The sequence below is a fragment of the Lolium perenne genome, chromosome 3 (genome assembly GCF_019359855.2).
Source record: "Lolium perenne isolate Kyuss_39 chromosome 3, Kyuss_2.0, whole genome shotgun sequence".
In the NCBI taxonomy this organism is placed as follows: Eukaryota; Viridiplantae; Streptophyta; class Magnoliopsida; order Poales; family Poaceae; genus Lolium; species Lolium perenne.
Window position 1 is genome coordinate 8223327 of NC_067246.2, and position 24268 is coordinate 8247594.

General features: G+C 41.4%; 1 protein-coding gene, 1 long non-coding RNA gene and 1 pseudogene across 6 annotated transcripts; 2 read left to right on the forward strand and 1 right to left on the reverse strand.

Annotated features, from left to right (window-relative positions):
• The first annotated feature begins 963 nt into the window (after positions 1-963).
• On the forward strand, positions 964-4430 carry LOC127325598 (probable receptor-like protein kinase At5g18500). Of its 3 annotated transcripts, none has more exons than XR_011754568.1 (8): positions 964-1329; positions 1519-1609; positions 1708-1859; positions 2112-2373; positions 2578-2797; positions 2886-3009; positions 3688-3899; positions 4295-4430. XR_011754568.1 is itself a non-coding variant. In XM_071827777.1 (6 exons), exons 3-6 carry the CDS (start codon positions 1719-1721, stop codon positions 3052-3054), a joined length of 792 nt encoding a protein of 263 aa, XP_071683878.1. In that variant the 5' UTR covers positions 964-1329; positions 1519-1609; positions 1704-1718; the 3' UTR covers positions 3055-3610. The 3 variants fall into 3 exon arrangements, 1 of the variants encoding a protein (XP_071683878.1); XR_011754567.1 differs by having other exon boundaries at positions 965-1329; positions 1704-1859; XM_071827777.1 differs by lacking the exons at positions 3688-3899; positions 4295-4430 and having other exon boundaries at positions 1704-1859; positions 2886-3610.
• A 265-nt stretch (positions 4431-4695) lies between these two features.
• Positions 4696-9953, forward strand: LOC139837777 (protein-tyrosine-phosphatase PTP1-like; annotated as a pseudogene).
• A 2990-nt stretch (positions 9954-12943) lies between these two features.
• On the reverse strand, positions 12944-16838 carry LOC139838360 (uncharacterized). Of its 3 annotated transcripts, XR_011754563.1 has the most exons (7): positions 16802-16838; positions 15724-15828; positions 15499-15597; positions 15182-15258; positions 14596-14729; positions 13762-13837; positions 12944-13020 (listed from the first exon to the last, which is right to left on the reverse strand). It is a non-coding gene; the product is annotated as an uncharacterized lncRNA (long non-coding RNA). The 3 variants fall into 3 exon arrangements; XR_011754564.1 differs by lacking the exon at positions 12944-13020 and having other exon boundaries at positions 13713-13837; positions 14596-14724; XR_011754562.1 differs by lacking the exon at positions 12944-13020 and having other exon boundaries at positions 13713-13837.
• Positions 16839-24268: the final 7430 nt, after the last annotated feature.

Genomic DNA, 24268 nt, shown 5'->3' on the forward strand with positions numbered 1-24268 from the left:
TTTATTTGATGCCCACCCTGTTACATTGCGCCTACGTGCCGATGCCAAGTCTCTCCATGGGCAGAGACAGCAGCCGGTATGCAACGAATCCATGGCCTGACGGCCTCAGCGAGCAGAATAGAACAAAACCAAGCGGCATGGCTCGATTCACGGCATGAGTAGGAGGGATCAAACCAAATGTAAATTCATGGTGAGCGGACCACGTCAGAGCTCCCAGCACTGATGTGCATACTAATTTAATCAAAGGTCCTGTCAGGATTATATTAAATGTCATGTTGTTCAGTTTTCGATAAAGGATATTTTATTACTTTAATAAGCAATTACATCCAGCCTCTGCATAACTAGGATGCACACAGCCGTTTTGTTGTCTCAAGTCTAAAAGAATAAATAATAAAAACTAGGTGAAATACATATCGGAACGATGAATCATATAACGCCTAAAGTGTAGGTGGGGCATCTATCCGTAGACTATGCTGCCACCCATGTAGGGAAAAAGTATCCCTCGCCGTAGCCTCCAACCGTGTACAGACCTCCGTACATAGTTGTCGGTTCTCCACTCGCTGTAGAGGTAACCATGAACGGAGAATACATGTACATCTGTAGATGACCTGCAACAAAGAACAATTTTTGTCATTAAAGATCTTGTCATTTCTACATAGCCAAAGCGCCCAGATAAATGCACCGTCAATGTCACATGCGTGTCCACCATAATGCACAATACTGATCGTTAGGTGCTAGTACTTCAATATAGCATCTCTTGGACACTTAACCTATCAGATTCAGATCAAATCAGGAACTCGCGACACGAAACTAATTATTCCTTCAATTTTACTGCAGGCAAACTTGCAAAGTAGTATACCTACTAATTTAAAAGAAAAAAATATATTCAGACGCAACATATATGGGCCGCTAGTTATGCAGATGTCAATTACTGTATCTATTTGTTTCTAATATCATCCTTTTCAGCAGTTAGGACAGTTCAAAATGACCAAATTGCCTTAGGCAGCAGATGACAGCATGTTCCCTTCATCAGCTGGATCCATTTGACAGTCCGTGTACTCTACCGCACGTCACGAGAGGCGGAGTAATTTCTATATAGAAATGGTTCGGTTTACAAGTTGTCTTAGTATTGTAGTATACTGTACGGGATGCAGTCCATGAAAGCGTGACCAGACTTTGGGGCCTTCCAAATATCATAATAAAGAAACAAGGGAGACTTCGAGGGTACCTAGGCTCCCCCTGAGGACAATAATCATGATAGTGTTTCATTGCTCAATTTAGAATACAGTCCATATCTTCTTCATCCTGCAGCCGGTCCATTGCTAACAGGTATGCACTCGAGTCAATACTTCTCCAAGATCTGCTGAAATCTCAGTCAGCATGATGTTTGCATCGCCCATCATGCTTTACACTCCACGCCGTGAATTTTTGCGTGTAAAAAGTAGAAACAACAAGATCCCATCTTCTCAGGCATAGATGTCTTTTAGTCTACATCTCAGCATCTTCATCAAAGTGCAGGGTTTGTTTGATCGAATCATTGGACATCTCCACAAACAGTTCCAGTTTGTGGTCCGTTGACCACCTACAGGGCTCAGCCCGTCTCCAATAGGTAAGCAACTCCTTGTTTGGATGCTTAGTTTCATGGCTCATGAACTGCATTAGATTTATCTATGTACGTAAATATGTCTCGGCTGTGCACTTAGAAAGACGAGGAGAACATGGAACCTGACGTATTGGAGCAGATATTCGACGGAAGCATCGAACCAAGAGATATAAAGTTATCAGATTTACAGAGCATAACTAAAAATTTCTCCGAGGACCAAATAATTGGCAAGGGTGGATTTGGAACTGTTTACAAGGTAAACTTTACTTTTCGCAGAAAATATGGTTTGAACAACCTAGGTATATCTTTTTATTTGTTTCCACAAAACAGGAAAACAAAAGTACTGGAAAAATGTTTCATTGGTAGATGCAGAATTTTATCAAATTACCAATGTGTCCATGTGCTATACTGCCACGCCAAAAATACTTTGGAGTTTCATGTATGCTTGATTTTCACACTGTTGCATTGCATGTTCAAATATTTTCTGATGCGATCCAAGTTTAAACAGGGTGTCCTCCTTAATGGAGTAGTTGCAGTGAAGAGGATACACAACATGCATACAATAGATGAGAAGCTATTTCACCGGGAGGTTAACAGCCTATTGATGGTCAACCATAAAAACATATTTCGGTTTCTTGGCTTCTGTTCTCATACGGTACATAAACCATTCAAAAATGAAGGGTCAGGCGGATACATTTTGTTTGAGGATAGAGAAAGAATACTCTGTTTTGAGTACGTCAACAATGGAAGTCTTGAAAACTATATTGCAGGTACACTCTCGAATGTGATTAGTTCCTGTCAACTCTTGTGTTTCTTGTTAACTACTACTCTTCAGTAAAGGGCCACAGTATAAGGGGCTATATATATTTTTATGTTTAACAGTGCACAAATATATTTTTAGAGCAAATCACACATAAAGTTCACAAAATAAAGGTTGAAAAACCTCACGTTCTTCTGCCTTCTTTATTATGCAGATGAATTAAGAGGGCTCCAATGGGACACTCGTTATTCAATAATAAAAGGAATCTGCGAGGGTCTGCAGTATCTTCATATGGAAAAGAGTATTATGCATATGGATCTGAAGCCAGCAAACATACTAATAGATGATAACATGGTAGCGAAAATTACTGATTTTGGTTTGTCTAGAATGGTGGAAAACTCACAAACCAAAACTACAAACCGCTTTTTTACACTGTAAGCTATTTACCAAAACGATAAACATTTTCTTTACCTTTGCTACATTCCATTTTCTGTGTTCTATAATCAATATATTTTCATGCAGAGGATACAGCGCCCCAGAATACATAGACAGTGGCACCATGTCACCCAGCTATGATGTGTATAGCTTGGGCATCATAATAATCCAACTGGTGACAGGACACAGGAGTGTTACCAATAGTAATAACGTAAGTGTGTTTTACATTGTAGATGGTCTCTTTTTACAGATTTAGCCCAAATATTTCTATTGCTTATCATTATTAGGAGGTTTGGTATACCCCATATAAAGTTTATGGTTCAACGCAAAGATAAAAATGTACTCTTTCGATTAAGAAGGAACATATAGTCGGATGTTGATGGATATTTAGCTTCATGATAATCCACAGTTATTTTTTAGACAATAAGCACCTGATTTCGTGATGTTCATTTTTCTTCTGTAAAGTCGGTTCCCGACGTCTGGACCAGGCACCCCTTGTCCAAGACCTTGTTACTTCATGTATATTGTGACATATCTAATATATGCCAAATTTCAGATCTAATATCAACTTAGTTGGTTAACAACCGAACTTACTTTTTCAAGGGATTTTAAGATCCATAATTTTTTCTGAAAGGGTAAATAAGGTCAATAGTAATTGAGCACCCCATAATATTTTTTTGTGAAATAGGAATTACATTTCGGGTATACTTCTACTTAATTTGCATTCCATGCATTGGATGACATATTGAATTTTCATGGTGCTAAAGTTTAAAAGAGGCCGTCACTGCTTCGAGAACCGAGCTGACATGGTTTGTGTACCCTATGCTTATATGAATCGCCGGCATTATATAATTTGTCTTTATTATATATCAGCTTTCTCTGATGGCAGGTACTTAGAAAATGGAGGCACAGATTGCGTAAATCAGGCAAAGAAACACCATTTAGATACCAACAAATTGCAAAACTCCTCGAGATTGGGCTACTTGCCAGGAAAAGGACCCCTACAGGAGGCCTTTTATATCAGACATAATACATGTTATCAATGAATTGGAAAGCACAGATTGGCAAATCAGCAATGAGAACAAATCTACTGCAGAGCAGGTAAGCCCATGTGCCTCAGAACTTCATAACTTCAATAGTAGTAAGCTCATGTGCTCCTCAGGGAATTCTTGTTTTGTTTCAAAGTGGATCGTACATTGTAGGAGAGTACTCTTAGATATTTGGTTCATAATGTAGATGGATTCTTTCCGCTAAGCGTCCATATATGATACAGGAGCAAGTGGTAGTATACATGAAAAGAGTGTGCCTATTACACGAACCAATGTTTAATTTCCATCAATGTTAATCCAAACAGTTAATTAGAATAAAATCAGCCACCATTACCTTTTGCCTACTCTTAAAATTCTAGAAGCTTCAACCTTCATGAAAACAAATCATATGATATTGTAGGAGAAGTACAACTCATTTTTATAATGCATATTGTTTTGTTCTAGCAGATGAGTGCCTACTCGGAGGATGACATGCTTGGGATCGAGCCGCTCGAGCTACGCTTTCCGTTTGAGCTCAACACTAAGATACCACGCTCACTTGAGCTAACCAATGAGACAAATTCTTCTATTGCCTTCAGCATCAAAACGACAATCCCTCTACCATACTGTATAGAACCAAAGAAAGACATTGTTGCTCCGCAATCAAAGTATAGTGTCAACATAACATTACACCCAATAGACAAGGCACCGCAAGATACGCTTATTGGCGATTTCATCGTGCGGAGCACCAAAGTGAATGACAATCTTAAAAGTGAGGACATAAATGAAGATATATTCAACAGAGACGGGCCTAAATTAGTTGATGAGGTGAATCTGACAGTTACATATATGGCCGACGTACTCCCAAGTGGATGTGTCAATTGGGCCGTTAATTAGTTTAGACACGAGAAATCTGCATGGCCCAAATGAATCCAATGTACCGCTAACAGAGGCAGAATCCAAGGTGAGCATCAGTAACTTAATTGAACTTGTAAATAGTTTAATTTCCTTAATTATAATGAGATAGAATTGTTTAAGAATTTAGATCTAGTCAACTAGTGTATGACTATACATATACGCCAAATTAATTAACAGCTTACCATAAACCGTCCAAATATATGCTACTTTTGTTTTGTGGTTGACATTAAAAGCAGCATATGCTTAGTTTTGTATTGTATTTACTGTGTCTTGGCATTGGAGATGCCCTCCAGCGACCGACGTAAATGGATATCTTCATGTGCTACACGCTCACAAAGTCGTTTCATGAAAAATCCACTTATCGTGTGACGTGTATAAAAAAATACGATGCTAAAAATAAGGCTTTTCACAAGTTTTTTTTCTCTTTTTTACATAGACCATAAAAATTATCCTTTTGCGAACCTTGGCGGGCACACATATATTGTGGAGATGTACATGTACAATTTTTTCGGAGTCAAATTGAATTTCCGATATATCTAGACATTAATCTGAATTTAGATAAATCTAAGACATCTTTGATGGATGGGTAGTTTATATGGTCACAGGTGATCGAATTTAATCAGTAAAGGCGAAGTGATGATTTTACTCCTCCGTGCCAGTTCATAGGGTTTGCGCATGTTCCTAGGTCGTAAATTTGACAATGATAATACAAGATATATATTACAAAATATATATCATTAGAAAGCTCACGTGTTCTACTTTCTAATGATATATTTTTTGTGTTGTACAATTAATATTATGTTGACCAAATTGAGAACCTAGGGATACGTGTAAGCCCTATGAACTGGGACGAAGGTAATATTTGGACCCAATTAATCCACGGCTGTGTTCTTTCTTGGCAGCCAAGCCCATGTACCTCAAACGAGCTGATCCAGTTTGACCTGCCCGAGCTACCGCATCAAATGTTTTACACTCCCGACCCCACCATGGACCCGCCGCCCAGAGCACTGGCACCAAGCGAGGTGAAGTACTGCAAGAAGGCGCTCAAGGCATTCGACAAAAAGCTCAAGCAGCCACTCGCCATCCACCGGGAGTATATAGACCTTACGGTATAGTCATCCTCTTATCCTCCTATTTGAGCTAGTCCGACTCGGTAATGCATGGCCAAATTATCACCAACCTTTTCTTTCCTTTGCGAAACTAATAACACCGTCTTTTTTGAAACGGAGGCAAAAGCTTTGCCTCATCAATTAATTAAGAAGAAGGTGCTAAGTTTTTAGGAGAAAACCGAGCGAAAACCTACAACAATAGGGCCAAGCTCACACCAAGAGCACATCCACGAGAGAACACCTAAAGAAAGCAACCTCTAAGCCAACTAGAACCGACAACCCAAGAGCACAACACCGCAAAAAGATCCACTAAAAGGACATGACAACCCAAAATGAGACCATCACTTAACAAAAGTGGTTGTAGCTAGAGTCTCTAATTCTGCAATCAGTCGAGTTTGAGTTGTGAACGATGTTTGAGGTGTTCTTTTTTCCCTTTTTGTATAAAGGTTAGTGCCAGATGATCTTCGCAGCCTTGTTTCCAAGTGAAGCATGAGAGTGGAAAATAGGTGTGCAACCAGAAATGAATGTGCTGGATATGATTAAGATTTAATATAGACTATTTCCAAAGCTACATCTAAAATGTGGCTTCAACTCACGAAGAGTTATGCTGCTTTCTCGAGTACATCATCAACATTAGCATTCACCAAACAAAACTAGAACTTGAATAATCTGCTTCTCTTGTGGCATTGTCTCTTCCTTGGAATGAAGTAATGAACCTACCCATGGACTTTGTATTTTTCTCATGCGGTTACCTGAGATGGACTTAAGCTGGAACAATGAAGTAGCTCGGTATTTTTTCGGAGGAAAATAGTTCACCAATTTTGTTCATCTAGGCCACCAGACAAAGCAAGACTGGATTTGTGTTTCTTTAATTGGTTATTGATCTGTCACCGTGAATGCCGAGAGGGTTTCCTGATCCCATTGAATTCTAACTTCATGGTACCGCACTAGCTCATCAACATATTTCTTTCAATGCAAGCAAAAGCAACAATTAAGATATAAGTATTGACAAGAAACAGAAGATTGTGGACTAATTATTTTATTGGTCGTATATATTAAGAATAATTTGAAATTTCCTGTTATAAGAATTAAGAAATATTTCATCTGAAGCAAATCATGCAACTATTGGTTCAATGAATTATTTCAGGACGTAAGAAAACGCTCCAGTCGACTCAGAATTTTGAAGTGGCTCTAAATCCTGATAATAGGAAAAGGAACCGCTTATACCGATGCCATTCCATGTGAGCAGTATTAATTTGTGAAGGCTGTCATGCATATTCTGCAAGAGCACCATGTTTCCATGTGGAATAAATTATTGGATGTAACTTGACTTTTCTTTTCTTTAGTTGATGAAACCAGGATAAGACTACAGTCCTCAACAGGCATTCAGAAAAGCAATGACTACATCAATGCAAGCCTTATAAAGGTAAAAACAGTATATTTCCTGGTAATTATTTTTCTTTGCCCTTTTCTTTCTTTCTAATCATAATTAGCATTGTTGCATTTAAAATCTGCAGCATTATGACATAGATCAAACTAAGTTCATTTCTACTCAAGGACCACCAGTCAATACATTAGAAGATTTCTGCAGATGGTCGTTGAGAACAGCTCTCCGGTAATTGTTATGCTCGCAAATTTGACTATATTAAGGTACGAACAACGAACACTCGTGACTTGCGCTTTGTTGTGTTGACCTAATATCAAATTTCTCTTGTCTTCCATAGTTCTAGCACGACCTTACTCTACATGTTTGCATACAAAGTGATGTGTTATTTTATTATCACTTCATTTTTTCTTTCATAAAGTCACATTCTACTGACAAGTCTATTTTCTGCTTTATATATTTGAAGGATGCTAAATGCTCAGCGATTTTTGCCTCGCTATATGGATGTGGTTGCATGTAGACTTCTCAGCTTGTCATATGTAATTCAGTTGCTTGGAACATGAAAACAAAATGTACACAATGAAAGCATGCCTGCACATATACACTTGTCAGGTTTTCCTAGAGAAATTTTCAAAACTCAACAGGATAGGGAAACACCGTATCTGTATTTTTAGCATGTTACATATGCTTCCCCAGCTCTCCTACATATGGATCATGGAATCCTGGCTTCATCTTAGAAACAAACAAGGGGTGTCTGCCCCTTTGGTATCATTAAGGAGAAACCAAAACATGTAATCTTTCTTTTCCTCCTTCCTTAATAATAGACCCATAATTTCCTAACTAGAGAGATGAATGGAGGGAGGGAGAGATTTGATTCTTTTTCTATGCAATCATTTACCATTTTGAAGTTTCCACTCCGGGAGATACATATTTCAGGTGTACTTGCAGCTTTGGTACCATGATAAAATTCTGAGATCATTAATCTTGTAAATAGTCACACAGTTCAAAATTTTAACCATGCATTTTCTTTGGTAAAATTCTATCTAATATGATTTACATTTAAATACCGGCAGTGTGATGAGTATCTTCCATTGAGCAAGTGCCAAGGAAAATACGGAAAATTTATTGTTAACATCACGAAGGTCAGACAAGATGGTGAATTAATTTTGCGCAGTGTGAAGGTGCAACATAATGAGGTAAACATGTGTACATATACTATATATTTGTAGCTTTTGTGTCTTGACAAATTTTGAAGATATCTTGCGCAATTGTACAAGTGAGGGACTCTTTTATTCTGTGTTTTACTCTATTTTATTCCATTACTCTTGTTCACTAATGCATAGACTTAAGTTCTTGTACAGTTGTACCCTTTAGAGGCATGTAATGCTTTTGCTTTCGTGAGAAGGAACCTGATGTATTTCACATTTGAGGAAAAGGTCCTCTCATATTGCATTCTGGATTATATCTGATGAATGATATCTTTCATCATTAGTTATATAATCACCGTACTTTTTCTTCCATTTTGTTATGACAATCATGCTTACAGAGCTAGTGAAGATTTCAGTTCAGCTTTTAAGGCATTGATTCATCAGTCTTATCATTTAGTGTCCTGATTGTACTCTGATGAATGAATTTCTCCTTTTACCACTACTTGATGTACTCCCTCCAATCCATAATAAGTGTCAGAGTTTTACTTCAAATTTGAACTAAATGAACTAAAACCCCGACACTTATTTTAGATAGGAGGGAGTAGCAATTTTTACTACACGTTAGCTTACACAATTGGTGAATATTTATCATGCTGCTATAAATTCTGCAGATTCTTTATTTTGCAACATATACTTATTTTCTTCCAAGTTTACTTTTCCTCTGGTTTTCTAAACATAACTGCGTAAGAAATAGCTTGCAACTTATCACTCTTTATTTTACAAATACTTAAAGTGCATCATGTTCTCCACATCCAGCACTCTACATGGCTCGACCATGGCGTGCCAAATGATACCAGTGCTGTACGGAACATTCTAAAAAGATTATATAAGATTCGAAAGGGTACCGAATAGTTGCACATGGCAGGTTTGATTTGTAATGCCATGATTTCTTTTCACCCTTGCACACTCTCAGATAATACTGTGTTCCCTTTTCTGGTTTTTGCGGTGCAGGCATTGGGAGAACTGGTGCTTACATCACCATCCATAATACAAGAGAGAGGGTATTACTTGGTGAACAATCTTCTATAGATATTGCAGCAATCGTCAATAAGTTTAGATCCCAGCGTCACGGGATGGTCCAAACAGAGGTATATATGTTTTTTTTAATTATTTCTGTTTCGAGTCAGTCGCAATATTCTCTCAAGTCTCAAATCAAATTGGGGCCCCTGTTTCAAAAAAAATATCAAATTGGGAAATTGTTTACCATTTAATGAGCCGTGTTACTCAATTTATATATCGGTAGCTCATGTACAAGATATATTAATGAAGTAGTGTCCCAGAACACTGCAAAGCAGATCGTAGCACTCCACCCTAAGACCATCTTGTGATTTGCAGGAGCAATACATGTTCTGCTATCAGGCCATTGCGGATGAGCTGAAAGATCTGACTAAAATTTATAGCACAAGGTCCGAGAGGAGTTTCTTCCAGAGACTCTTGTGAAATACTACTCTTGCTTCCTCGATTTGCTAAGCTTAGCTGACAGCATTGATGCACGTCACGAAGGAAGATTTGGGTTTGAAGGAATCTCTTTCGAACATTTATCTGATATAAGGATTTCACAAATTTTGATCGTATTTCGCAGCGATTTGCAAACGGCTGCCCCACACCCTGAGTCACCAGTGCGATGTCTTCAGCTGTCTTACTTTGGTTCCTTAATATCTCGTGTTGACGCCACATAGTTGGCATGTCTACTGGTGCACCACCGCCACCAAGTAGCTTGCATTGTATGATGGCAGATGCATGGAACTCAAATTGTGCTGAATGGTCTCGGTTTTTTGTGTGTGTTTCCTTGTTTGTTTCTGTCCACTTCTTGAATGCAGCACAACCAAATCATCTGCCTGCATAAGAAACGCATCATTGTTGTGTGTCGGTTCAGTGTATCCACAAATCCCTGCCGGCCATGTCTCACACTCCTGGCATTACGAGGAGCCACTAAGGCCCCTTCTTTTGGACTTATGCTTATGGAGAAGCAAGCTTATGGAAAATCGGTGGTAATAAGTTGTGGTTTGAATAAGCTCGTAGAAACTATGAATCCCCTCTTTTGAGCTTATGGAGTTTTGGGTCATTAGATGTGTGATCTCTATGTTGCTCCTAGGGTTTTTCTTTTTGCGATATAGACAAGTGAAGATATCGCATGCATCCAGAGCAAGAAAATGTTGCACCTTCCGCTCAAGTTTAGAGAATCAGATGTAATAGTAGCAGTTAACAGCGAAGGGAGTGCTTAGCAGCAAGTTCCGTTCAGTTTCATTCAGTGTCGCTCCGGGCGTGGTCATCTTCTGCTGACGAGGGAGTTGGACGCGGCAGTTTCATTCATGGGAGCTCCAGGCGTGGTCTGGATCACTGGATGTGCCATGGGGGCAATACAGAGCTTGGATCTGCCATAGACGAGCTGTTGTGCAGGTCGACACGTTTGAGGGCGCTGCCTGCGGGCGAGCAGCGGGAGGACGACCTCCTGTCCACAGCTTGGCGACCATTTGCGCCGGCGGCGGCACTGGACAGGAGGATTTCGGTGGCGGCGGGAGCTAACCCTAGGCGGTGGAGGGTCGCATCACCTGTGGCTGTGCGAGAAAAATTAAGAAAGGGATGGAGGGTCAAGCACTCCTCAGAGTCCAACAGGCGCCGTACGTACGCCGCTGCGCCTCCTTAATTCCCGGCCCGGTCAAACCCAGCGGTGCGGTCGCCTGCCCCCTCGGTGACGTGGCATTCCTCCATCCCCACATTCAGGCCATGCTCGCGACGGTACTCGGTGCGTGCCAGTTTCCCAAGTACGTGTTCCACGCTACCATATCAAGATCAATACGCAATACGTATGTACTCCAGGTACGTGCAAGGTAGATAGTACAAGCATCAATACATACGTGCGTGTGCCAGCTACGGGGTTCCAAACGAAAAAAGAAGAGACTATATTTTTCCGGCCTATCAGTAGCCGCCCATCTGCGTGGCCGCGGCGGCCGCAGAGCCTCCGATCGTGATTCACCTGCGTGGCTACGATCTGATCCATCAATCATCAATGCTCTAGTTGGTTGTTGCTACAGGTTAACCAATCCTGCCAGGTGAAGACAGATGAAATCTGGAGCCAAATCTTCAGCCAGTAACATCACTTGAAGAAATGAAAATTGATATTGTTGCAGCTGAACTCAGTCTACTAGGGATGCTCCTTGCAGCCAAAGTTGCAAGTCACGGCCAAAAAATGAACTGCATCTGTTAATTAATATATGCCAATATTTTTTCTAGTGATCACCACAAAGTCAGAAATCGTACAACAAACTTCTCTCACAAAGTCACACCCGCAAAATAATGTCGCACGCTAAGTTTAGCTCGTGCTTGGCTATGGTTGTTGCCTCTCATTCAACCTGTATGCGTTTGCCTCAATCGTCACGACGACTGTATCATGCTCACCTCTCCGGTCGTTCATACATGCACGCACACTACCTACGAACTCATTTATACTTGGCTTTTTCTTGCCTCTTTTCTATGCTAACAACTATATCAATTATGGTAATTATTTTGGCACTTAGAAATCGATTTGTTGCCAGCACGACAGTAACACTAAAGAGCTCAAATGGATTTTGTTCTATTCTGTGCCATCACAGACAACATAGATGTAAACCAGTTTCAATCTCCACAGGGGGAATTGACATCAATGGGTTGGGTTCTTTCAGATCAACGTTATTGCGGTCTCTATATACCTAGAACCCTGCTAGATTAATATAATAGTTTCTAGCTACCTAATCTACACAATTATGCTAGGCTGCGGACTGAGCAGACACTTCAGATAACTGAACCAACATATAAACTTGCTTGTACATGGAGATCGAGAAATTAGGTCCTCAGGACAGCGATGGTCACCAACGTTGGAGAACTCGGATGATCGCAGACGATGCCAGGGATGATGCCTTCACCACAATGAGGATGGGGATGAGTGGCATCAGCGCCAAATATTATCGCAGGCCTATCGGTGACCAGAGGGATGCAACTTAGACACTGCATCAGCCTTCGAAAATATAGTGCCATGTTAGACTCGACGATTCAAGAAACACACAAAGCACAACGAGAAGTGGCAAGTTTCGCTTGAACACCGACCTTGACATTTATCTTCAGAGCAAGGCTTGCCATGGATCTGCTTGTTCACCTTAAACACTTGCTTGGTAAAACAACATTGGGAAAGAAGCCCAAGATCGATCATGCACATAGGCTTCAGGTCACCTGACAGATACCAGCACAATATGATCATTAATTTGGATTGAACCTTGAGTCTAGTAGTACAGAAATCATCTTAACTGAAAGTTCACATACCGTAAAGTGAGCCATTGTTCAAGCTCCATGCGCTGCAGTCTGAGTATGGTCATCGCATGATGTTACAGAGCTTTCAGAGCAAAGTCAACTGATCCTTGCGCTCCACTTGATCCAGATGCACGTATATAGCCGGAAGAACAGGCTTGAAGCATGTCGGGGACCCCGAGGCTTGGCACATGAAACCCAGTTCGTGATGAATCCGGTAGCAACACCGTCTTGCACGTTTCGAGCGAAATTCACACACATCCAGCTCTTGAGTCTACCACCATTGACCATTTTCTATATGACGAAAAATGAAAATGTGCAGCAAGTCTTGAGATAAAATAAGCAAATGGCATATACTTGAGTCAGATAACAACTAAATAAAATTTTAGTTTAAGAAGCTCCAGGTCCAACAATCTAAGTTACAGTATCAGAGAACACATGAATAAGACCAAACAATCTAAGTTACTAGATCAGTGAACACATGAATATAAAGCATCTATTTGATTAAGAAGCTCTAGATCCAACAATCTAAGTTACAAGATCACAGACCAGAGGAATAAAGATCAGAGAACACAAAACATACAAACTGACCACAATCTATGTTTCGGTTCACAAATATTACACAACGAGGGGTTAAATAATTTGCTCTGATGATGATAAACATGTTCCCTTTTCTTCCTAAATCACGATCTTACTATGGACTCGAAATTGTAAACAATGACCTGAATGGTTCCTTTTCTAAATAGAGAAAAAAACTCAACTTCCTCTAGGCATGGTACTTCTCTAGATGCAGTAGACAAGGAAAACAATTAAACCATGGAGTGTTAGGATGAAAATATATAGTTATCAATCCAAGAAGAAGGCCACACAATACCAACCAGTGGTATTCACACCCACTTAACAGGGCCAGTACCTCTAATAATAACCATGACGACGTATCAATTCATTCAACATGAACATGCTTTGGCCTTTGGAGTGGATTCAACATGAACAGCAGGATTAAGAAACGTTGCGTAAATTGCCTTCATATCATACCTCTTAGTACCATACATGGTTTTTGAGATTCAGTAGGAACGCCTTGGCCAGGTGCTCAACGGCTTCCTCTGTGTCCCTGCCAAGTAACAAGAGATTATAAAAACAAAACAGAGTTGGTCCGAACTTTTCGTCACTCCAACCAGAACAAGTCAATATTTAACCATAACCGCTAAAGCAGAGCAAGTAAATATTTTAACCAAAACCACTAAATCTACATGCTGTCCTAATAATTCTTCGTAGTGGCATGTCAGTCAACTAAAAATGCCAGATCAATACTATCATATATAAGTAATGTTGAAAGACCCAAATTGGGTATATACAAGAACCAGGAACATGAGTATAAGCTCTAACATGACATCAACAAGATCATGCATTTGTGTAATAAACGTTTTGATCAATGAGAAAAGGCAAAACCAATGAAAAATAATGTTCCATGATCCGACCCACCGTCATCAATCCTGAAAATAACTTCAAGATCAATGAACAACAAAATGATTAAAAAAAATCATTGAATAAGATCCCTCAGAGAAATCCAACACAGAAGTTATCACCAAATCTCAGATTTAAAAGCAACTATGTCCACATTGGGCGGACCATTTAGTCTATTAGTACGAATTAATAGTGACCACAAAATCTGTAAACCAATATAAGTTTTAGTACCTACAGAACAATTTCTTCAGTTGTTATGTTGAAACCATATTTGATTTAATATAAAAAAATGAGGCATGTTTAACTATACTGTTTTTGCAATGACCTTAAAGGCATTTTTTACTAGCACACACAGTCCAAGGCATTTTGTGCAACTAAAACAAACTACAGGTAAAACATAATCACCTTCTTCTACATGTCGAGATTGAGAAGTTCATTCACTCTGCATCCAACTCCTCAGGAGGACAGCTCCACATACAAAGAGTCGCGACATTTTGAACTCAGGAAGCTCTCCAAGCATTGCTGATATTGTGACTGACCTACGAAGCAGGGGTTACAAGAACTTTAAGTGAGTTGGCACAAGGTAACGTATAAAAGGGTAAAATAATTTGCTCTGATGATGATAAACATGTGCCCTTTTCTTCTAAATTGTAAACAATGACCTGAATGGTTCATTTTCTAAATAGATAAAAACTCAACTTCCTCTAGAGATGATACTTCTCTAAATGAGTAGACAAGGAAAACAATTAAACCATGGAGTGCTAGGATGAAAATACATAGTTATCAATCAAAGAAAAAGGCCACACAATAACAACCAGTGTTATTCACACCCACATAACAGGGCCAGGACGTCTAATAACCAGGATGACTTGCCAATTCATCCAACATGAACGTGCTTTGGCCTTTGGAGTGGATTCAAAGCCAACACAAGGATGTTCCCTATGTACAGCGGGATTAAGAAACGTTGTGTAAATTGCCTCACGTATCATACCTCTTTGTACCATATATGGTTTTTGAGGTTCAGTAGGATCGCCTTGGTCAGGTGCTCAACGGCTTCCTCCGGGTTCCCTGCCAAGTAACACCAAGCACATTATAAAAACAAAACGGAGCTAGTCTGAACCTTTTCGCCACTCAAACCAGAGCAAGTCAATATTTAACCATAACTGCTAAAGTAGAGCAAGTAAATATTTACCCAACCAATAAATCTAGCCACTGTCCTAATAAGCCTAAGCAGTGGCGATTAAATGTTAATCAACTAAAAATGCCAAACCAATACTATCATATATAACTTGGACAGAACAGCTAGACCTGCAGCTCTCCCATCAAGCCTCCAAGCCGGCCAAGGTCACCAGAAGTCGCCAAGAGCCACCGTGGCGCCATCTCTTTCTTCTCAGCTTCGGTAGGCCCCTATCACACATGTGAAGATGATAATTATAGGGTAATTCTAGTGAGGTGCAGTATGAACATTTAAGTAAGATGAGCTGCAAGACGAACTTGACTGCTAGAAAATGTTGTATGAACAAGATTCAGTACCTGGGATTGATGTGTGGAAGATTGTCACCATAAGGTTCCGCTTGAGGAGCAGACTGGGGCATTTGATGGCTACAGTCATTAGCTCCATATGCAGGATAAACTGACCTGTTCAACAAAATATAGTTCAGTACAAAAAGAGTAAAAATTATATGTCAATCTAGTATAATGAGATATATTATGAGTATTCCAGGATGCAGCAAACAGTTGCAAAACTACAGAACACAATATTAGTACAGTAACATCAAAATTTATTCTCAAGTTCCATCATGAGAATTCAAAAATTTAGCACAGGGCATGCTGAAATAAGCAAAACTCCAGCCAAATTATTGCAGTCTAATAATGCTCAGCACGATCATTTATACATGTACAGAGTCATGCAATTACTAAAACATGATCAAGAATTAGGTAGTTAACCCAGCATGGTAAATATAAGTACTTTCACCAACTGCAATTGCTAGAAAATGACCAAGGCATGATTTTTTTTTAAAAAAAGGACTAGTTTCAGGTTTGTCAAATAAGACTGATTGGTCTGATTAGATTTACGCAAAAAGAGAAACACGAACACCCTGAACCCTTAGAATTGTCTTGCTTCGGAAATGTTCAGCTACAAAACATACATTCCTGTGATCAGCAATCGGTCCCTGTACGTGACCTCATTGCTGGCATACAGAGATTGGTAAGTTGGCCATTGTACTAGTTACGCCAGCGTATAACCGCAAAAAGACCAACTATTAGGAACAGGGCTACAAAGTGAGCCAGCGCCCCCAACCGACATCGGCCTAACAACGATTGGGGCTGCGGCTGTGCCGACACCGTCGTCGACGCCACCGGCATAACAACACACGGGTGCTGAGCCGTGACGGCTCTCCTCGGTCAGTTGGATATCCACCCCATCTGCGAATGCACAGGGTGAGCGTAGCGTTCGGTGTGATCCAGCAAGACGAGAAATACTACTAGGTCGAAATGGAAATTGCTGGGGCACTAGACACACACAGAGAGGGCAGGCGGGCTACTTTGCAGCAGGTGGAGCGATTATGGGGAACGGAAACTAGAACGGAACAGGGGGCGAAGAAATAACCTTTAATTTGGTGGGCGTCATCTGACCGGACGAGGTCGGAGTGGTCGAGGTCGGAGTGGACGAGCCCTTGTGCGTGGTCGTCGGCCATCTCCGGACGCCGGCCTCTCCTTGGCCTTGCAGCAGGAGGAGCTGTGGGTAGGCCGTCCTTGATCTGCTTCTGCTTACCTGCACGGGACAGGGGTAGGGGGGTGACGAAATGAATCGGGGTCTGGACGCGGAGAGGGGACGGGATCGATCCGGAGGTTACCGTGGCGGGTGAGGTCGACGCGCGTGGTCGCCGTGGAGAAGGGTCTCGCTCCACCCTGATGCAGCGCCGGATGGATTCAGCATCGGCTGTTGGTTGGTCGCCCACGGGTGCGGGCGTCAAGCCGGGGATGGGGCGGTCTGCGGCGGGACGGCGGCGCCGCAGCTCCAGCCGCTGCGAGGTCTGGCCGGGAGGATGGTCGCCGGAGCCGGGACGGGCCGCATCGACGGCGGTCGGCAATGGCTCCGCGCGGGGGCGCGATTGAATGCGCGAAGGACTTGGTCGGCCGGAGGGGATAGGTTGGGGACGAGGCGCCGGAGCTGCGGTGGTCGGCCGGAGGGGACAGGCCGGAGGTTGGGTAGGCTGCGGCGAGGCGCGGTGTTGGGAGAGAAAATGGGTCACGCAAATAATCTGAGGCAAATATTTGGTCACGCAATAAGTAGCCTTCCCTCGCCGCATACACTTGCAACCAACTCAACTCAACGCAATAAGTAATCTTCGGAAATTTGACACGAAATCTTTCCCGTGATTTGTTCCTTAACTTTACTCTCCTTCTCTCGCGACGCAATAACTAGCATTTCTTCTCCGCTCAGCGAAGTTACTGCTTTCCAATCTTGCACCACGATTATATCAAGGAGAGGTCACAGCGAAAATTACAACTAGTACGTAGTACTTTCCAATCTTGCTGCTGTCCGTAAAATCTTTCCTACTACGTAAATGGTTTCTTGTTGCACGAAATCTCTATTCATCAAGAGACACATAAAGTCACTCCTTAATTCACCAGGCGCCAATCAATCCGTGTTTCCCATATTTTTGGAATTTGATTGACGGGGTATATCAAGGAAGGACGTCGATCGTCCATAGCTTTAACTACTCCCGGTTTTCCGGACAAGGTGAAAAGGGAAGCGGGGGTAATTTCGCGGCGACAACAAACAATCCACCCGCGCCTAATCGAAATAAAAATATACACCTTCATTCCATTCGAGGAAATTAACATAAAATGTTAACCTAAAAACATTAACCGTTAACCTAGAATGTTTATTAATACAAAACAAGATTCATAAATGTAACAAATCATCTGGCTCAAATTTAAACACATCAAAATTCAAATCCATCAATAAAGGCTAAGATTCTGCACGGAGACACCAACGACGATGCGTATCCTCGTTCATAATCATTAACACATGCATGTCCAAATCATCGTCGTCCTCCTCCCCTCCGAAGAAAAAAACGGGTTGGCGAAGACCATCTCCGTCAACCTCTTCATCTATAGGTAGAATTCATCGTTGAAGCAGTCGGTCGCAAAGAAATTGGAAAATAAGCAAAATAAAAAAGACTTACCTAGTTACTCCCTCCGTTCTGATTTAGTCTACATTATAGGGAAATGAGACAAACTAGTATAGCATTTATTAGTATTACTTAGATATGTGAACAACCAGTCAAATCAACATTGATAATAGCAACATCCAATAAAGAGAGCAAAACCACATCGTTTTCAGTGTTGTTGTTGACTAAAAGCTAGAATGTAGAGTATTTTAGAACAAATTTTGGAGCTACAATGTAGACTATTTCATAATGGAGGGAGTATTCCGTAAAACACCTCGGAAGTGGAGGACGTGGGAACCACGGCGCATAGGGGTGAGAGAGAAGACCGTCGGGGGTTGCGCGATGATCGGATGCCAACGTAGAGGTCGCGGAAAAATGGTCTTAGCGGTCGTCACTCTTCGCCGCGTCCGGATACTAATCGTCGAAGAAGAAAAAACTTGGGGGTATGTTCCAAGGACGCCTATCTCCGCGGCGGTCGATCTACGACGTCTCCATCCTCCAACGAGTGGCATTTTTCAACAACCGAGCTCATCTAGGTGCACGCTAGAGGATCAAAAGGGAATCTTTTCCTAAATTTTGCTCCACTAAATCTTTTGGCACCTCGCATAGAGATGCTCTAAGTCATGCAAATACAAAGAATCTCAAAAGAGGTCAAGTTATTACAAGAGTTGGGGCAGTGACATCGAAATTGGAATGTCACCCCGTAAGTCCATAATGTTTCTTACCGGCTGGTCCTATTTGTGAAGATGGTGCCGCTTCGAGGTTGTATATTTGCCTTTCCTCTTTACATCACCATTACAGAGCCATGTTAGGACCTCATGAAATAGGGAAACGGTTCTGACCCTCCCTCACGTTATCTCAGGTGAAAACCTGTTATGTGGACCTCACAATGTCTGCCCCTAGTTTTCCAAAAAAAAGTGGTGATTCCATGTGGCCTTTGCCATTTGATTGTGGATGCCAATTTTTTTTTTTACCAAGGTACTATGGGGCGAAACCCCCACAACATTTTTATTAGAACTCTGCCCCTTTACAAAAGTTCAAAGATATACACAAACAATAAAAAGAAAGGAAGATTATTTCAGTCCAGGATTAGAAAATTCCAGTGTGCTTGTCCTTGACCCAATGCACATGCAATGTGGTCTCATGAGTAAAACTTTCGCGAGACTTGGGCCGGTGATCTTGAAAATGGGGAATTGACATTATAAGTCTAAAATCTTCGGCGAGAGAATAATATTTGTGAAGGAGGTGCCACTATATAGTTGTCGATCCGTTGTTCATCTTCATGCATATTGTCATTATATACCAACATTGGGACTCCTTGCAAGAGGGAGTATTCTTGACATTCCCTACTCTTTGAGACGAAACCCCCATTAGTGGGCCTTGTGTCATCTACCCCATTATTTTCCATCAAAAGTGGTTATATTTCATGTGGCTTTTCTCTTTGTTTCAGTTTTGAAATGTCATAGGAACATGCACCATATAAAATTATGTCAATTTATAAATACAAACAATAAAATAAAGGAAGATTATTTCAATCCAAGATTTGAACATTTCCAAGTCCTTGTCCTTGACCCAATGCATATGCAATGTGGCCACGAGAGTGGCCGCGAGACTTGGGCGATCGACGAGAAAATGGGGGCTTGACAATATACGTCTAAAATCTTCGGCGAGAGAATCATATTTTGAAGCAGGTGCCACTCTGTAGTTTTCGATCGGTTATTCATTTTCATGCATACCGTTATAATATACCAACATTAGGACTCCATGCAAGAGGGGAGTGCTACTGACCCTCCCTCACGCTTTGAGATGAAACTCCCACTAGTGGGCCTGGTGTCATCTACCCCATTATTTTCCTTCAAAACTGGTTATATTTGATGCGAGTTTTCTCTTTGTTTCAGTTGGGATAAGTCATAGGAACATGAACCACGTAAAAATATGTCAATTCATTACAAGAGTTGGGTCGGTGTCCTCGAAGTTGTAGTTTAGCACTATAAGTCGAGGGTCTTCATGTAGGGTAGTCTTGTTTGCGAAGCAAGTGCCACTTTTGCGTTGCGTATTTCAAGAAGAACGATGTTTAGTGGGCGCCGTGACGCCTAGCCCCACAAAAAGGCCACTTTTTTACCAAGCGTCTGTGGTGCAAAACCCCCACAACATTTTAGTAGAACTCCGCCCCTTTACAAAAGTTCCAAGATATACAAACAATAAAAGAAAGAAAGATTATTTCAGTCAAGGATTTGAAAATCCAGTGTGCTTGTCCTTGAGTCAATGCACATGCAATGTGGCCTCATGAGTGAAACTTCCGCGAGACTTGGGTTAGTGACCTTGAAAATTTGCGCTTGACATTATATATAAAATCTTTGGCGAGAGGATCATATTTATGAAGCATGTGCCACTCTATAGTTGTCGATCGGTTATTCATCTTCATGCATAATGTCATTATATACCAACATTGGGACTCCATGCAAGAGGCGAGCGTTACCGACCTTCCCTACTCTTTGAGAAGAAATCCCCATCGGTGGGCCTTGTTCCCATTAGTGGGCCTTGTGTCATCTACCCCATTATTTTCTGTCAAAAGTGGTTATATTTCATGCGACTTTTCTCTTTGTTTCAGTTGTGATAAGTCATAGGAACATGACCATGTAAAAATATTTCAATTTATATATGCAAACAATAAAATAAAGGAATATTATTTCAATCCAAGATTCGAAAATTTCTGAGTCCTTGTCATTGACCCAATGCACATGCAATGTGGCCTCAAGAGTGACCGCGAGACTTGGGACACTGACGTGGAAAATGGGGGCTTGACATTATATGTCTATAATCTTCAACGAGAGAATCATATTTTTGAAGCACGTGCTACTCTATAATTGTCGATATGTTATTCATCTTCATGCATATCGCCATTACATACTAACATTGGGACTCCATGCAAGAGGGGACACATCGACCCTCCCTCATGCTTTGAGGCAAAACCCCCATTAGCGAGCCTGGTGTCATCTACCCCATTATTTTCCGTCAAAATTGGTTATATTTTATACGACTTTTCTCTTTGTTTTAGTTGGGATCAATCATAGGAGATTGAACCAGGTAAAAAGATGTCGGTTTATGTATACACAAACAATAAAAGAAAGGAAGATTATTTCAATCCAAGATTTCAAAAATTCCTAGCCTTGTCCTTGACCCAATGCACATGAAATGTGGACTCATGAGTGACCGCGAGACTTGGGCCACTGACCTGGAAAATGGGGGCTTGACACTATGTGTCTAAAATCTTCGGCGAGAGAATAATATTTTTGAAGCAGGTGTCACTCTATAGTTGTCGATCGGTTATTCATCTTCATGCATACCATCATTATATACCAACATGGGGACTCCACACAAGAAGAGAGTGCTACTGACCCTACCTCACGCTTTGAGACGAAACTCCCACTAGTGGGCCTCCTGTCATCTACCCCATTATTTTCCGACAAAAGTGGTTATATTTCATGCGACTTTTATATTTGTTTTAGTTGGGACAAGTCATAGGAACATGAACCATGTAAAAATATCTCAATTTATATATACAAACAATAAAATAAAGGAAGATTATTTCAATCCAATGTTTGAAATTTATGAGTCCTTGTCCTTGACCCAATGCACATGCAATGTGACCTCATGAGTGACCCTGAGACTTGGGCCACCGACCTTGAAAGTGTGGGCTTGACATTATAAGCCCAAAATCTTCGGTGGGAGAATCATATTTGTGAAGAAGGTACCACTCTATAGTTTTCGATCGGTTGTTCATCTTCATGCATCCTGTCATTATATACAACTATTGGGACTCCATGCAAGAGGGGAGTGCTACTGACCCTCCCTAACGCTTTGAGACGAAACCCTCACTAGAGGGCCCTGTGTCATCTATCCCATTATTTTCCGTCAAAAGTGGTTATATTTCATGTGTCTTTTCTCTATGCTTCATTTGGGATAAGTCATAGGAAAATGAATCACGTAAAAAGATGTCAATTTATATATACAAACAATAAAAGAAAGGAAAATTATTTCAATCCAAGATTTGAAAATTTTAGTGTGATTGTCCTTGACCCAATGCACATGAAATGTGGCCTCATGAGTGAAACTTCCGCGAGACTTGGGCCACCGACCTTGAAAGTGTGGGCTTGACATTATACGTCTAAAATCTTAGGCGATAGAATCATATTTGTGAAGGTGGTGCCACTCTATAGTTGTCGACCGGTTATTTATATTCATGCAGGCCATCATTATATACCAACATGGGGACTCCATGCAAGACGTGGGTGTTACTGGCCCTCCCTCAATGCAACGCTGCCACCGGATCTCGGCGCGATGAGCCTCAACTCGGCTTCTTCCACCCTCTTCCGTGGTAGACCGTGTCTCCGGGGCGGGCGGAGGTATGCCGAGTTCCGCCCCAATATTTAGTCGTCGGGGCCGAGGGAGACGAATTTGAAGAAGACAATCCACCGCAACACCCTCTCGCCACCGTCCACTGCCTCTCCATCGCCCGATGTTAACAACTCGAACGGCGCCCTAACATTCTCGATGATGGATCTTCAAGTTAAGAAAATTATATCCTCGAATCCATTGAATTTGTGCGCGGAAATTAATCTCCGATTTTGTAGAACTGGCGATTCTTCCTTCATGGATCTCTTAGAGGAGCTTGACATTGCTGATCCTCCACTCGCTCCGGTTGGCGGTAACGGTGTGGGGGATGATGTTGGCGGTGAGAGGGATGAGGCGGCCGGGGTGGAAGGGACGACGATGAGGTGGTCGAGGTTGATGTGGGTAAAGTGAAGAGAAGAAGGGTTGTCAACTACACCATGATAGAAGATGCAACGTTGTGCTAAGCTTGGGCGGCTGTGGGGATGGATGTGGTGTTCGGCACAGATCAAACCTGGAAGCGGTATTGGCAACACATCAAATATAAGTTTCATAAAAATCATGCCTTCACAACACAAACCACTCTTGACATCTAACTCCCAGCGGCACTGCCACGCCAAAATCGGCCTAGTCTAGGTGGCAAATCACATCCAAAGTCTATACAACAAGGAGAAGAATCAAAAAGAGAACTAAATGGTTATGGCGCGGGTGGCCACATGGACTTCAAAGTTCTCTAGTAGACGCCACTTGGCCATGTCGGGGTGATCGGTTCCGGCCTAGATGAGGTCGAGAAAGAATAGATCCAATGCGGCCGTGGGCGGTGGTAGTCGAACCATGCGGCAACCAGACTTGGAGCACTGCGGGAGGTCTAGCGAGGTAGATGAACAATTGTTGGACGCTACTACTCATTCGGTACCCCCAAAGAAGGAAGAGACGACCGACATGGAGAAAAATAGTTATTATCTATCATTTCATGTCTCGTCTTGTCACCGCACATTATAGGGGTCCTTCTTTTATATATGCATGGAATCAACTACTACATTTTATTTCATGTGTCGACTCATTGTTGTGTATTATTATTTTATGTGACGGTACATCGAAAGGCGGAGAAGCCGAAGATAGATAAGACAAAGAAAGTTTGCCCATGATACGGCTCATGTTATGATACCGCAAGACCTCCAGCGCCGTAGATGAAAGCTTGTTTTGAAACTAAATTCAGATTATCGGAAAGTAAAAAAGGAAAAGTAGTTTGACGGAGATATTTGATTTCTATATAATTTCGATGTGTGATTTGGATACGATGGTAGGGCAAGTGAAATCAATTTCATCTCAGAATTGTCTTATTTTGAAATTGCTGAATGAATATAATATTACTACTATTACTATTACTTAGTATGTGCTAATGATTGCTTGTCGTTGATGGCGGCGATGCAAGTTGAGAAAATACAGGCGCCCACATAAAGGAAGGAGCATAACTGCCCCTAGAAAATCGAGGCATCCACCCG

Excerpts from the sequence above, each read along its gene's own strand:
- LOC127325598 (XM_071827777.1), top strand. The coding sequence starts at position 1,719 with ATGGAACCTGACGTATTGGAGCAGATATTCGACGGAAGCATCGAACCA. Across the intron at positions 2,374-2,577 it reads TCTTGAAAACTATATTGCAG|ATGAATTAAGAGGGCTCCAA; the intron begins GTACACTCTCGA and ends TTTATTATGCAG. Across the intron at positions 2,798-2,885 it reads ACAAACCGCTTTTTTACACT|AGGATACAGCGCCCCAGAAT; the intron begins GTAAGCTATTTA and ends ATTTTCATGCAG.